The 15,338-nt window shown below is 44.5% G+C and overlaps 1 protein-coding gene across 1 annotated transcript; it reads right to left on the bottom strand.

Annotated features, from left to right (window-relative positions):
• Positions 1-5,053: 5,053 nt before the first annotated feature.
• LOC125512539 (uncharacterized) lies at positions 5,054-6,046 on the bottom strand. The gene has a single exon (XM_048677638.2). It carries the CDS (start codon positions 5,956-5,958, stop codon positions 5,353-5,355), a length of 606 nt encoding a protein of 201 aa, XP_048533595.1. The 5' UTR covers positions 5,959-6,046; the 3' UTR covers positions 5,054-5,352.
• Positions 6,047-15,338: the final 9,292 nt, after the last annotated feature.

Raw genomic sequence — 15,338 nt, 5'->3', positions numbered from 1 at the left:
AGGTTCCTTCCGGGAGAGGGGTGTGGTTTTGGCGCGTGGGTGGCATGTCACAAGTCACCTGCCGCGGCCCGTCTCGTCGCCAGGGTCGGTGGTTTGTCCGATTCCCGCTTTTGTTTTGTGCGCTGCGCACGGCACTTCCAGATTAACCACCAAAGCATTTCGCGCGTAGTATTCTTTAGCTCGTGCTCCCGACGCGACGGGCGGCCATATTTTTACTCCCCGGTCAGGGGCAGCTCGCGCCCGGAGTCACCCGCCGAATCCACCGGATTGGAGCTGATCGCGACGGGCGATCGTGACCGTTCGTCTCGTCGCGCAGGCAGGTGGACCTCGACACACGTCAGAGTAAGTTCCATACAGGCTCGCCGAGTGCTGCTGGACACCTGAACTGCAGAGAAGTCGCGTAGGCCGTCGCTTGCCAAGCCACAGTTTCTTCTTCTTCTTCTTCTTCTTCTTCTTCCTCCGTCGGTTCTGAAGTTTCTTCGGCCAACTTGGGAAGCATCACAAACAGGTGAACATGGAAGCAGATCCTCTAATAAATCCGGGCACGAGCGCACGTTCTCCAATGCCAAAACCTCTGTGCCTTCGACAACTGCCAGCTCAACCGGCGCCTCTCGTTCGCAGGAAATCAAAACCGTCGCGATCATCGAATAATTAGGCTGATTGCGATTACTACTACTACTAGTAGTAGTACCATTAGTTATGGCACTATTTATTATTGGCGGCTTCCATCCTGAATTTGGAAGGGGAATGATGCCCGCGCCAAAAGGCGACGTCCAAAGTGCACTGGACTGGAGTGGTGGTGCTGCCGGACGTGGCCGGCCGGCCGTGTGGGCGAGCAGACCACTCGCCGCTGGTACAACTCACTCGATCCATCCTGCCGCCTTTCCTTTCTTTCCAGCTCGAGCTGCCGGTTAGACTACGCCTCATCACGCGTAGTGCTGCTTGTGATAACTGCGGCACTCATGGTATCGATACCGGGGGCGTCTTTTTGCCGGATCGGTGGCCGGAGATCGCCTTTTGTGTTCGGCTCTTTTCCGGGCGGGCCTGGGCACACGCTTGAAGTCCAAGGAAGGCTTTGGTCGGTGGTGGTTTCGCGGTGAATGTCACCGACGTGGTTTTTTTTAGGAGAATCTGTGGAAGGACGATCACGATGATGGTTCATTCTGCCGGAATCGCCCACGCGAGCTCTGCATGGGCCGGCCCATCACAAGGCACCGGGATCTGGGTTTTTTCTTCTTCTGTTTCTGTTTTTTTCTTTTGTTATTTGGGCCTTTTTCCAGGTTTTCTGCCTCACCATTTTCTTTGTCTTTTCTTATTTTCTTTCCCCGTTTCCTTTTTGTTTTATGTATGCAAATACATTTTTAAAGTAATACGCAAATATTTTCATAAAACATGTGAAAACTTTTTTTACGAGAAACTTCCAATCTATTAGTCAACTGTCATGGCAGTACAAAGGCCACTAAAAATAATAAAAATTACATCCAGGTCAATTCATCACCTAGTGACGACTACAAACACTGAAACGAGTTGAAGGTGCGTCGCCGTCATCGCCCCTCCTTCATCGGAGGCGGGCAAAATTCGTTGTAGTAGACAGTCCGGAAGTCGACGTACTAAGATCCCATAGGACCAAAACACCAGAACAGCAACCGTCGCCGATGAAGAGAAGCATAGATCAGAAGAATCCAACCTGTAAACACACAACGTAGACGCAACAAGACTGGATCCATGGAGATCCACCGAAGACCAACACCGACCGAATCCCACAAGATCCGCCAGATATGCACCTCCACACGCCTTCCGACAACGTTGTACGCACCACCGAAACAAGGACTAGACGGAGAGGACCTTATTCCAATGATAGGGAGCTGCCATCGTCTCGCCTCCCCGAGTAGGACACAAACCCTAATCAACTCCAAAAAAAAGACCTAAAAACATAGCATAAGCCCTCCGACCGATGAGGGCTGAGGTCCATCGTGCCTCCATGACCCTAAGGCCACCGGAGACAAAGCAGATCAACAGCGGCACCGGCGGGAGGCGAGAAGACCCTCGTCCTCGGTGGAGTTTCTCATGAGGAGAGCTAGATGCAACATGGGAAAACTTAAATGCCACCTCCACCTCCTAATTAACGCCTAGGGGGCATTTCCTATTCCGCATGTAGTTCAGGGATCAACAACCAAAGCGCACCCATCGCGCACGGTACCGGGACAATCCACACACATGTTTATCTGTTCTATTTCTCTATCTTCTAACCAGTTTTCGGAGGTTCTAGAGAGTTCAATGGTACAACATTTTCTTTTTCTGGCTTTCTTGGCACCGATTTCATTGAGATCTTTTCATTTTATGCCTTTTATTATTAATATTTTCTGTTTCTATTTTTGAAATCGTAAAGATTTTTCTGAATTTATGAAGATTTTTAAACTTCAAACATTTTTAATATTCTTGAGCAACTTTACAAATTGTGCATATTTTTAAAAATTCACAAACATTTTCTACCTCGAGAATATTTATTTTCATCTCGTATTTTTTTGAATTCATGAATATTTTTTGGAACCGCAAACAATTTTTTGAATTCCTGAACGCTTTTTGAACTTGCGAATGTTTTTTGAATTCGTGAATGTTCTTTTAATCCAGAATTTTTTCAAATTCACAAAAAAATCAAATTAAAAATAACTTCTTATTAAAATGTGAATTTACAATATGTTCATGATTTAAAAAAACATTCACTAATGTTAATAAATGTTCAGGATTTCACAAGATATTTTTAGATTTGAAAAAAGTACGAATTTAAAACGAAAAGTAAAACAAAAACACAAATAAAATAGGCAAAAGGATAAAAAAGGAAGAAAAAAAGCGGTCCATGGAAGGTTCGAACCTTCCTTCCCAAAACAAATCAGAAGATAGAGAAAAAAATAAGTGGGCAGGCTCATTACCGCATACAGAGGGTGCAATTTTGGTTCCCTACCCTTGACTCACATGTGGAATAGGGTTTGCCGATCGCTTGGCATTTGCATGTGTGTTATTGTTAGCAACTTATGTTTAGATTGTCTTATCTTTGAGAACCTAGTCTAGGAGGTAGTTTACGAGTTTACATGTGTTATACTCACTCCGTTTAAAAATATTTAAAGTTTCAGGTTTGTCCTAAGTCAAACTTGTATAAGTTTGATCAATTTTATAGAAAAAGTTTATCTAATATCTACCCTTAAACACTTTTCAAAGTTACAATTTCTAATATATAGTATAAAAGTTTATGTAATGACGATTCTAATGAAGCTAATTTGGTGTTGTAAATATTGGTATATTTTTCTACAAATTTGGTCAAACCTCTTTTGTTTTTACTTAGTACAAAACCTAGAACTTCAAACATTTTGGAATGAAGAAAGTAGATTCAGCTACTTCGGTTTGGACTGTTATATCTAACAGAGTCCACTTTGAGTTCAGGAGGAAGCTTGGGATTTTCAGATGGGGCTTCCACAACAGGATATTGCTTATGATGTGCCTCAGTTGAGACAGGGATTTATGTTCACAACGCTGAGAGACTTAACTTTTTTTTTGAAAAGGGACGCTTTATGTTACAGCCGGCATTACATAACTAAGACGCACACAGCCAAACAAGATCCTCTCTCACACACAAAAAAAGACCAAATACAAAGAGATCCGTAGAGTTCGTATAACGCCTAAAGCGTAGGGGGCCAATCCTAAGATCATGCTGCCACCCATGTTGGGTAAAAATATCCCTCGCCGTAGCTTTCAATCGTGTACACACCTCCGTAAACAGGCCTTGATTCTTCACACATTGTAGAGAGGACCATAAATGAAGAGTCTCGGCACATCTGTAGATAACCTGCATCAGAGAAGTACTTTTATCATTAAAAATCTTATCATTTCTACATAGCCAAAGCGACCAAATAACGGCAAGCGCTCCCACCCTGAGGAGTGTTCTAAACCTGATATCAATCCCATGTAACCAGTTGCGAAATGCATTAACAACACTACAAGGAGGACACAAGCCAGAAACTATTTGGATGACTGACCATATAAAACGAGCCAATTTGCAATGGAAGAATAAAATTTTTATTGTCTCATCATGGTGACAAAAGACACATTGCGTACTTTCATGCCAATTCCTCTTAATAAGGTTATCTTTAGTAAGAATGACTCCGCGACGAATATACCATGCAAAGAATTTATTCTTAAGAGGTATCTTCATCTTCCAGATCTTCTTATTATTATCAACTCACACATCAGACTGGATTAACGCTGTATACATCGACTCCACTGAGAATTGTCCATTCCCATGGAGGTTCCAACGGAAAACGTCAGACCCATGTGACAAATGCACAGTGGACAACCGCTGGAGCAGGATGTTTCATGATTGGAGTCGAACGCCACATTTGGCGGAAATGATTTCAGTACCGTGGCGATTGTATCACCCTTATGGCGCACAATGTTGTATAGAGCCGGATATTGTTTCCGGAGTGTGGCATCTCCTAGCCACTTGTCCTCTCAGAATCTAATTTTCGAGCCATCTTTAATTGAGAAGAATCGATAGCAGAAGAAATATTTCTTCGTAGCTATTAGACTTGCCCAAAAGTGGAAATCCGCAGACTTTCAGTATACTTGAGATACCGCCTTGAAACCTACGCATTTTCTCCTTAAGAGTGTTTGCCATGCACTATCTTCCGTCAGTAATTTAAACAATCATTTGCCGAGGAGAGAGAGACTTAATGCAGATTTCACACATGCACTCCCTCTGTTCCAAAATAGATGACTCAACTTTATATTAACTTTAAAGTTGAGCCATCTATTTTGGAACGGAGGGAGTATATATATATGACATGCCCTTCTCCTCTTTTATTTTGCAAGAACTTTTGTAGAACCTCTATTCACTAAATATTATTTCTCCACTCATCTTTGATACTCGTGTTGTCCTATTTACGTGTTGCTCCTGTGGCTAGCTAAAACGTATCGAAGAGGTTACTCATAGCAGACTGTACTGACACTGCATCTCAGCACCTCAACACGTTGACTGAACAACGAAATTCTCGGTCCTGTAGAAATAAACAAAGTTGAACTTTATACATCTCAGATTGCATAGCAGGTCCAGATGTAACCTGGAAGCTGAACTACTTTATGATAGAGTTGAACTGCTAAAGTGCATTTCCTCAATCCTTATTACCAAAACTACAGGCACATCTCGCTCACCTCATGTTTTTTCTCACGCAACACAACAAAAAGTTAGCAGCAAAAGACAAGCCTGATATCACCGGCGCGGCGAAGCGTGCCTATCAAGTATCACCCTAATAATAAGAGGAAAAGGAAAGCCAAATTAAGTTTTTGTACTAGCTTTGAAAGCTACTGTCTCTGCATCCTGAGCTCCTTGTGGAAGTCCCCGATGAACCTCTCCGTGTTGGCAAACAGCTCCTGCCGAGTCATTTCCACGTCGAGTTTACGGTCTTCCTGCTGCTCTTCGCATGCCTTGTCCTCTCCGCTGGCTCGGCTACCGTTCAGCGCACTGAGGAAGAAGATGCTCGCCGCCGACGGGCACTTCTTCATCAGCATCGTCAGCACCACCTTCTTGGTCTTGGTCTTCAGGTCAACTATGTTACTTGCTCCAATGGCAGGTACCGCATGATCATCTGCAACCGCCGTCTGGTCGTTGGGATAGACTGATCTGGCCCTCTGAAACGGTGAAGCCGCGATACTGACAGGCGTGACATCCTGACCAGTCCGCGAAGACCGGTGCCGGTCTTCGTCGGCGTCGGAAGAGGTCATGGTGCTGCCGCGGCGCAGGAGGCCGGCTTGGATGCCCAGCGCGAGGACGATGGCGTTGAAGAGGAGGTAGCAATAGGGGACCCTGAGGAAGGCAGGCACCAGCAGCACGAGAAGGAAGAGAATGAGGAGGGAGCCTAGCTTGGCCACCTGGGAGAGCAGTAGTGCTGCCGGGAGCTTGAGCCCCATTAATCGACCAGCTTTGCCGACTTGCCAATATAGCTGGTGGTTCAGTGTGCCTGTATTGTTTGGAGCAACGGTACCATCGGCCTAGCCCCCTGGCCATGCATATATAGGCAACATCGAATATCTATTGCTGGTTAAGAAAATGAAATATATCTGCCACTCACGTAGAGAAACATATCTAGCTCCCTGGCCAAGTATGTATAGACAAAAATCGAGATCGACTACATGCAAGTTGCCTGAAAAAAGATTTGGTGGAAGTCGATCTTTTGCCCTAACTTCTTTGTCCTGCTGTCGTCGTCTCCTCTTCCTCCTGCCCCTCCTCTTCCTACCCAACGTCGGCCGGGCCGTCTGCCTCCGCCACCTTCATTGCCTTGCCGCTGCCCCCGCCATTCCTCTAGGTTCAGACTCTTCTCCGGTGTCGGTGGCCCTCCCTCCCCACCCGCCATCCGCACCATCAACTTCCGAGTGTCCTCCACCGGTGACGCCGTGGCCAACCAGGTCGTCCTTGACTACAAGTTACATTCTCGCTAACTTGCAATTAAATAGCAAATGAGAGAAAAATCTCATGTTTAAATTGTGGGCTATGCCATTTAGCCATGCTTTGCTCATAAGCTATAAGCAGAATTAGGACTCTAGTAAGTGCCATAGTCAGGTACGAACACATGTGTCAACTCTGAACATTTTTTATGGTAAGTTTAGTGACGCAAGGATGGTAACTTTCGTGCTTCAATCTGACAGAAACTTGCCGTGTGTCACTGGAACTTAGACATCCTTGCGTGGCTTAAATTGCCATCGAAAAACGTCACGACCGGAGTGTCACGGACCTGACGTGTGGCACTTATCATTTGGCTAGAATTATAGAGAAGCTAAGCCTCATTAAGAGTTTTTGTTTAAATCATGAAAAAAATAAGCATACAACATCAGACATCATATATGATATATCACATATTTACATAGACATGTTCAGTCAGAAAGAAAAAAAAACTTTGCACGATTACTTCATATATATAACAAAAACAAAAAGGAAGAATAAGACAAATGTACAGATTTGTAGATCTCACTTAGGTCCCTCCTCTGACCTCAGCGGTCACCACATCTATTTTAGTGAGGAATGAATATAATAGGATTGTTGTACGTTGCGAGCCGTCTTATTTCTCCGTGGGATATAAATATGGTCCGCTACAACATGATTTCAAAAAGTCTAGATTTTATTTTTGCCACAGTAGTTTAGCCTCCAAATTTAAGGGTGTAGCAGAAATTAGTAAGGTATTAGCGTTCATTTTCAATTTAACATTAAAAGTATTTAGCTTCAGTGGTTGTGCTCTCTATGAGCTATAACGGCGCTATAGCCGCTACTGAAAACTTTGCATAAACAGATGTTTTATATTGCTGACGAAGAAAAAGAAACATATTGTATCTGCCACTAAAGTAGATAAACTAAAAAATACGGTTGTTGGTGCAGCGTGGGGATCATGCATTTGTAGTAAGTACCTACCGGTTGCTCCTTTAAACTAAATTAATTAATGAGAAAAATCAAGCGTCGGCGAAACATCAAAGCTGATGATCAAGTATGACTGCATGCCCAGGTAGTGCACCCGCACATACTACATACATGCCGCAGGGCAGACTGATAAGGCTGATCATAATGTGAGTAGTATAGGTAGTATCATGCATGTCAACTAGTCAAATTTGATGAGGTGTCATATGATTAAACGAACAAAAAAAGGGTTGAGTATTATATCATGATATCGTATCATATTAAATAATATGCTACTATGTGTCATGCATGCTAATAAATAAAGTCATCTATGATATTAACATATAATATTATGCACTACGAATGTAGTATCATACACTAGTATCATATACATGAAATTAGTATATAATACTTGCCATTACGACCAGCCTAAGGATTTACATACTCATTCGTGAGTGTTATTAATGTTATTATACAGGAAAAAGTACTCCCTCCCTTGTTTTAGATTCGTCAAGGTAGAGATGTATATATAATATACACGTTTCAGGGTGAAATTGGATGCATCGAATGAATTAGCGTGCTGGGCGGTGCTACAGTTGTCACATAGAAGAGCTTGTCAGGTCAAAATCACAACGCGCAGACACACAGGCTGAGGACAAGTCATATCGGCTTGTCGGCCAAGGTTTTGAATCGATTACTATATTTCAGGTAAAGGCGATTATATTTTGAAAGCAATTACGGCTGCGTCATGGCGCCCTGAACAGGGGAAGTGCACGCCAGTGCGCATGGATCCTGTTGAAATACATGTGTATTCCTATACGTGCACGTATCTTCTTGTTTAGAGTAAGGTTAATAATATAGCCAGCAGTTGGGTCATCCACTTTGTTGAAGTCTAATGTCGTCCAAATTTTATTTTAAGTGACTAACCAAGAAAAAAAATGCATTTGGGCGACAACCACATCTTCCAGACCATGGCTTGCAAATTACAGCGGGCAAGTCCAACGATTTGGCCTTGGAGGCCGGCAATGTGGTGTAGTTTCCTCCATTAATGAGCTTTCATATGATAAAAATTTGGGCTCCAGGTTGTCTGTTGACAATGGCCAACTTTTTCCAAAGAGTGGCGAATTGCTGCATGAGCACAAGCATCACCCCGTGTTAAGTATTAATGTGATTAATTCAAGCATTATCCCTCAAAGCCTTTTGTCCACTATGGTCCCCTTTTTTAAGGAAAACCTTTTTTTGTGGTGCAATGTCTTTGGGCCTTATCCCCTCCAACCAAGATGGCTCCCAAAATTTCGCAGTTGTACCATTACCAATTGTAACCTTAGTGGACGCCGCAAAGAGGTCCCAACCCCATTGTTGCATAGTGTCCCCGTGTTGTACAATGCTCTCGGAAGGTCATCCCATTCTAGCCATAACCATCTTAAACACATTGCAAAAGCGAAATACCCAAAGTTAAGAATTCCCAGACCTCCGAGCTCCTTGGGCCTAATATGCCTAAGTTAGTGATGTCCCCGACGCCATCTTTCTTGTGGATGAGAGCAAGATTAGTTGAGTTTAGCCAGTGGATTTTTTTCGTGTGGAGGCCCGAGAAGTTATTGATCACAAGCATGATGCCATCTTTGATAATATCCCAATATTCTTTGCAGAATTTCCCGGTGAATTCATCAGGCCCGTGAGCCTTGTCACTAGGGAGGGCAAAAATCGCAGCCTTGATCTCCTCCGTGATGGGGTCCCCAAGATGGGATAGGTCATGGTCGGCAGCAGGAATGGAAGCCCAATTCACGCTCTTAGCGCGTGGGTTGCTCTTTTTCATCATAGCTGAGAAGTGAGCATGGATAATGGCCTTCTTGTAGTCATGATCCGTTACCCCGCCACTCCCATGCTTAAGGCGGTGAATTAGGATTTTCCACCGAATTCCATTGATCTTCGAGTGAAAATAGCGGGTGTTGGCATCTCCCTCTTTAATGTTAGTGACCCTAGAGCTTGGTATTTTCCTAGCGCTTTCCATGACCACAAGTCCAACCACCCGCATTTTGAGTCTCTTTCTCAAATCTATCACCTCACAACTTAACTCTCTATTTTCCTGGGCCCCATTCAAATGAGGAATGATTCCAGGGCCATATGTAGCTGAATTTTGGAATTGGATAATATCGACTTACTCCAAATCTTAAACTCGTGTCTAGTAGCTTTCAGTGTGTGAAAGAGGCATTCATAGGGTTCAGTGTGCACAGAAGGTTCTTTCCAGACGTCATGGAAAAGTTGACGTAAATCGGGCATGTTCGTCCATAAATTTTTGAAGTGAAATGACTTATGCTGCCTAGGACCATCATTATTAGCCAAAATGAGAGCAACAGTCTAACACTGATGAGGATAGTGCATGAAGGATGTGCTTGTCAAAGGTAATGTCTTATTCCTCATTGTAGAAAAAAAAGGCATCCAACTTGGACATGGTTAGGTTGTTTTGCTCATTGCTCCAGTGTACTGTCAATCCTGAATATGAATCTCTTTAAGCTCGCAAAAGTCGAGGGCATTTCAAAACCGGACGATGCAACTACGATTTGCATTGGTTCGATTCTTGTCCCTAGCGCGGTAGGTTGAAAGTCACCCGTGGCAAGCCTTTTGTCACCAAGGGGAGGTTTTTCATTCTTGAGCTCTTGGAAGAAAACATATTTTTGGTCACTTATAATCGGGCCATAGACCGTGGTTATCTTCAAGGTGGTGTCGAATCAAGCCATGGTGATCTTGGCTAAGAGGGTGAAGGCGCCAAAGTGCCCATCTTCCACACGGACATGGTCTTCGTCCTAGAGCATGATGATCCCACAACGCATTCCAATTGCCGGACATGGGCAAAGCCATTCAGTCTGTACCCCTAAGGGGAAGGCAACAATCATGGCATCGACTACTTGGAACATGGATTCTTAAATAGGGGAAGGCAACAATCATGGCATCGACTACTTGGAACATGGATTCTTAAATACCTGCGATATGACACGTAGAAGTTACAATTGTTTCATTGACACTAGATCTCCTATTTGGACAATTGAGTCCATGCACATTCTAGTTCAGCAAACTAAGATTGATACTACTCACTAGGGAAACTAATTGACCTCTTACAACGAGTAGCACATCTCCAGCATGGAACATCAAGGCCTCGCTAGAGCATGAGCAAGTAGTAGTGCATGATGTCTACTACACAACCTTTTTCTTGTAGACGTTGTTGGGCCTCCAAGTGCAGAGATTTGTAGGACAGTAGCAAATTTCCCTCAAGTGGATGACCTAAGGTTTATCAATCTGTAGGAGGCGTAGGATGAAGATGGTCTCTTTCAAGCAACCCTGCAACCAAATAACAAAGAGTCTCTTGTGTCTCCAACACACCCAATACAATGGTAAATTGTATAGGTGCACTAGTTCGGCGAAGAGATGATGATACAAGTGCAATATGGATGATAGATAAAGGTTTTTGTAATATGAAAATATAAAAACAGCAAGGTAACTAATGATAAAAGTGAGCACAAACGGTATTGCAATGCATTGAAACAAGGCCTAGGGTTCATACTTTCACTAGTGCAAGTCCTCTCAACAATAATAACATAATTGGATCATATAACTATCCCTCAACATGCAACAAAGAGTCACTCCAAAGTCACTAATAGCGGAGAACAAATGAAGAGATTATGGTAGGTTACGAAACCACCTCAAAGTTATCCTTTCTGATCGATCTATTCAAGAGTCCGTAGTAAAATAACACGAAGCTATTCTTTCCGTTCAATCTATCCTAGAGTTCGTACTAGAATAACACCTTAAGACACAAATCAACCAAAACCCTAATGTCACCTAGATACTCCAATGCCACCTCAAGTATCCGTGGGTATGATTATATGATATGCATCACACAATCTCAGATTCATCTATTCAAACCAACACAAAGGTACTTCAAAGAGTGCCCCAAAGTTTCTACCGGAGAGTCAAGACGAAAACGTGTGCCAACCCCTATGCATAGGTTCGTGGGCGGAACCCGCAAGTTGATCACCAAAACATACATCAAGTGGATCAATAGAATACCCCATTGTCACCACGGGTATCCCACGCAAGACATACATCAAGTGTTCTCAAATCCTTAAAGACTCAATCCGATAAGATAACTTCAAAGGGAAAACTCAATCCATTACAAGAGAGTAGAGGGGGAGAAACATCATAACATCCAACTATAATAGCAAAGCTCGCGATATATCAAGACCGTACCACCTCAAGAACATGAGAGAGAGAAATCAAACACATAGCTACTGGTACATACCCTCAGCCCCGAGGGAGAACTACTCCCTCCTCGTCATGGAGAGTGTCGGAGTAATGGGCCACGGGTAGCCTAACCCGAGTCCCGAAACCTTTCAAGACATTGGGCCGGCTGCACCCCTCAAGACGTCAAGATGAAGCGTCGCCTTCTGGTGGCCGGCTGGCTGAACGGCCGACTGCCAGAAGGCGGCCATGCTCAGGAAGGCGGCTCCAAGATAGGCCGACTCCTGGCAGGCGGCCTCCAGAGAGGCCGACTCCCAGCAGTCGTCCCACAGTGCCCTCAAAGTCTGCACCTCCATTAAAGAAGACAGGACGGGGTGAGGCAACAATGTAGCCCATCCCCCCGAATCCGAGGCCGGGCGTGGCCACAGTGCCTCGTGCCAGCGGAGATCTCCGCTCGGCGCGGCACTGTTGCCACTTCGCCCTCGATGTCACTCCTGACAGGCAAAGCCCTGCTCCCACGACCGCCTGTCGGTACGACCCAAGGACGGCAGGCCCTACCGGTCAGCGAGAGCCCGGAAGACAGCAGGAGCCACACCAGTCGGACTCGAGGGAGGCTGGCTCCCCACAGCCGGCCTAATCCTTCCTTAGGGGCCCACACACCATTAACCAGATAAGATGCAGAGTGGCTACAGTGATCTCCCACCAGGCGGCGGGACTAAAGCCACGCCTCCCCGACTGAGCACGCGTCATTAGCAGCACGGCTACAGTAATCCATAGCCGGCAGGACCCGCGAGCGGCGGAGGCAGCCTGTCGACTCCGTACCAGACCAGGCGGCGGGGCCCACCAGGCGGTGGGCCCCAACAGTCGGTGGAGAAGCCGGCGACCAGAGAGATTGACAGCCGGGCCCTATGCCTGGCCGGATTACCATTGTACCCCTGGGGGGTAGGCCTATATAAACCCCTCAGGGCACCCATGCAAAGGGTTCCCACCCTGTTAGGACTAGATTCATACCTAGGGGAGGAGAGAGCGATGTTGGGGATCATAGCAGAAATTTAAAATTTTCTACGCATCACCAAGATCAATCTATGGAGTAATCTAGCAACGAGGGGAAGGAGAGTGCATCTACATACCCTTGTAGATCGCTAAGCGGAAGCGTTCAAGTGAACGGGGTTGATGGAGTCGCACTCGTCGTGATCCAAATCACCGATGATCCTAGTGCCGAACGGACGGCACCTCCGCGTTCAACACACGTACGGAACGGAGACGTCTCCCATGCCTTGATCCAGCAAGGAGGAGGGAGAGGTTGAGGAAGAGAGTCCAACAGCAGCACGACGGCGTGGTGGTGATGGAGTGGCAGTTCTCCGGCAGGGCTTCGCCAAGCTCACGCGGAGGAGGAGAGGTATTGTACCACGATGAACCACGATGTCGAGGATTCAATCAATCCCGTATTCAATTCCCTTTGTCCAGCGGTATTGTACTTGCCCGAGATTCGATCGTCGGTATCCCGATACCTTGTTCAATCTCGTTACCGGCAAGTCTCTTTACTCGTTCCGTAACACATCATCCCGTGATCAACTCCTTGGTCACATTGTGCACATTATGATGATGTCCTACCGAGTGGGCCCAGAGATACCTCTCCATTTACACGGAGTGACAAATCCCAGTCTCGATTCATGCCAACCCAACAGTCACTTTCGGAGATACCTGTAGTGTATCTTTATAGCCACCCAGTTACGTTGTGACGTTTGGCACACCCAAAGCACTCCTATGGTATCCGGGAGTTGCACAATCTCATGGTCTAAGGAAATGATACTTGACAATAGAAAAGCTTTAGCATACGAACTACACGATCTTTGTGCTAGGCTTAGGATTGGGTCTTGTCCATCACATCATTCTCCTAATGATGTGATCCCGTTATCAACAACATCCAATGTCCATGGTCAGGAAACCGTAACCATCTTATTGATCAACGAGCTAGTCAACTAGAGGCTTACTAGGGACATGGTGTTGTCTATGTATCCACACATGTATCTGAGTTTCCTATCAATACAATTCTAGCATGGATAATAAACGGTTATCATGAACAATGAAATATAATAATAACCAATTTATTATTGCCTCTAGGGCATATTTCCAACAGTCTCCCACTTGCACTAGAGTCAATAATCTAGTTCACATCGCTATGTGATTAACACTCACAGGTCACATCGCCATGTGACCAACATCCAAGAGTCTACTAGACTCAATGATCTAGTTCACATCACTATGTGATAAACACTCAAAGAGTTCTGGGTTTGATCATGTTATGCTTGTGAGAGAGGTTGTAGTCAACTGGTCTTGCCATATTCAGATCCCTATGTATTTCGCAAAACTTTATATCGTAGATGCTGCTACCACATTCCACTTGGAGCTATTCCAAATTATTGCTCCATTATACGTATCCGGTATCTCTACTCAGAGCTATCCGGATAGGTGTTAAGCTTGCATCGACGTAACTCTTTATGTTGAACTCTTTATCACCTCCATAACCGGGAAACATTTCCTTATTCCTCTAAGATAATTTTGACTGCTATCTGGTGATCCACTCCTAGATCACCTTTGTACCCTCTTGCCAGACATGTGGCAAGGCACACATTAGGTGTGGTACTTCAGCATGGCATACCGTATAGAGCCTATGACAAGAGCATAGGGGACGACCTTCGTCCTTCTTCTTTCTTCTGCCGTGGTCAAGCTTTGAGTCTTACTCAACTTCACACCTTACAACTCAGGTAAGAACTCCTTCTTTGACTGATCTATTTTGAACTCCTTCAAAAACATGTCAAGGTGTGCGTTCTTTGAAAGTATCATCAGGCGTTTTGATCTATCTCTATAGATCTTGATGCCCAATATGTAAGCAGCTTTATCCAGGTCTTCCTTTGAAAAACACTCTTCAAACAACCGTTATGCTTTCCAGAAATTCTACATCATTTCGAATCAACAATATGTCATCCACATATACTTATCAGAAATGTTGTAGTGCTCCCACTCACTTTCTTGTAAATACAAGTTTCTAGCAAACATTGTGTAAACCTAAAAGCTTTGATCACTCCATCAAAACATATATTCAGATTCCGAGATGCTTGCTCTAGTCCATAGAAGGATTGCTAGAGCCAGCATACCTTTTAGCATCCTTAGGATCGACAAAACCTTTTATTGTATCACATACAACTTTTCTTACGAAAACTGGTAAGAAAACTTGTTTTGACATCCATCTGTAAGATTTCATAATTGAAAAATACAGCTAATGCTAACATGATTCCGACGGACTTAAGCATCGCTACGGGTGAGAAATTCTCATCGTAGTCAACTCCTTAAACTTGTGAAAAGACTCTTTCCCACAAGTCGAGCTTCATAGATGGTAACATTACCGCCCACGTCCATCTTCTTCTTAAAGATCCATTTATCTCAATGGCTTCCTGATCATCGGGCAAGTCCACCAAAGTCCATACTTTGTTCTGATATATGGATCCTATCTCGGATTTCATGGCTTCTAACCATTTGTCGGAATACGGGCCCACCATCGCTTCTCCATAGCTCGTAGGTTTATTGTTGTCTAACAACATGATATCTAAGACATGATTACCGTACCACTTAGGAGTAGTACATATCCTTGTTGACCTACGAGGTTCGA

This window comes from Triticum urartu, chromosome 6A (assembly GCF_056163025.1).
Source record: "Triticum urartu cultivar PI428250 chromosome 6A, HENAU_Tu73, whole genome shotgun sequence".
In the NCBI taxonomy this organism is placed as follows: Eukaryota; Viridiplantae; Streptophyta; class Magnoliopsida; order Poales; family Poaceae; genus Triticum; species Triticum urartu.
The sequence above is the reverse complement of the archived record's forward strand: the minus strand, read 5'-3'. Positions and strand labels throughout refer to the sequence as shown.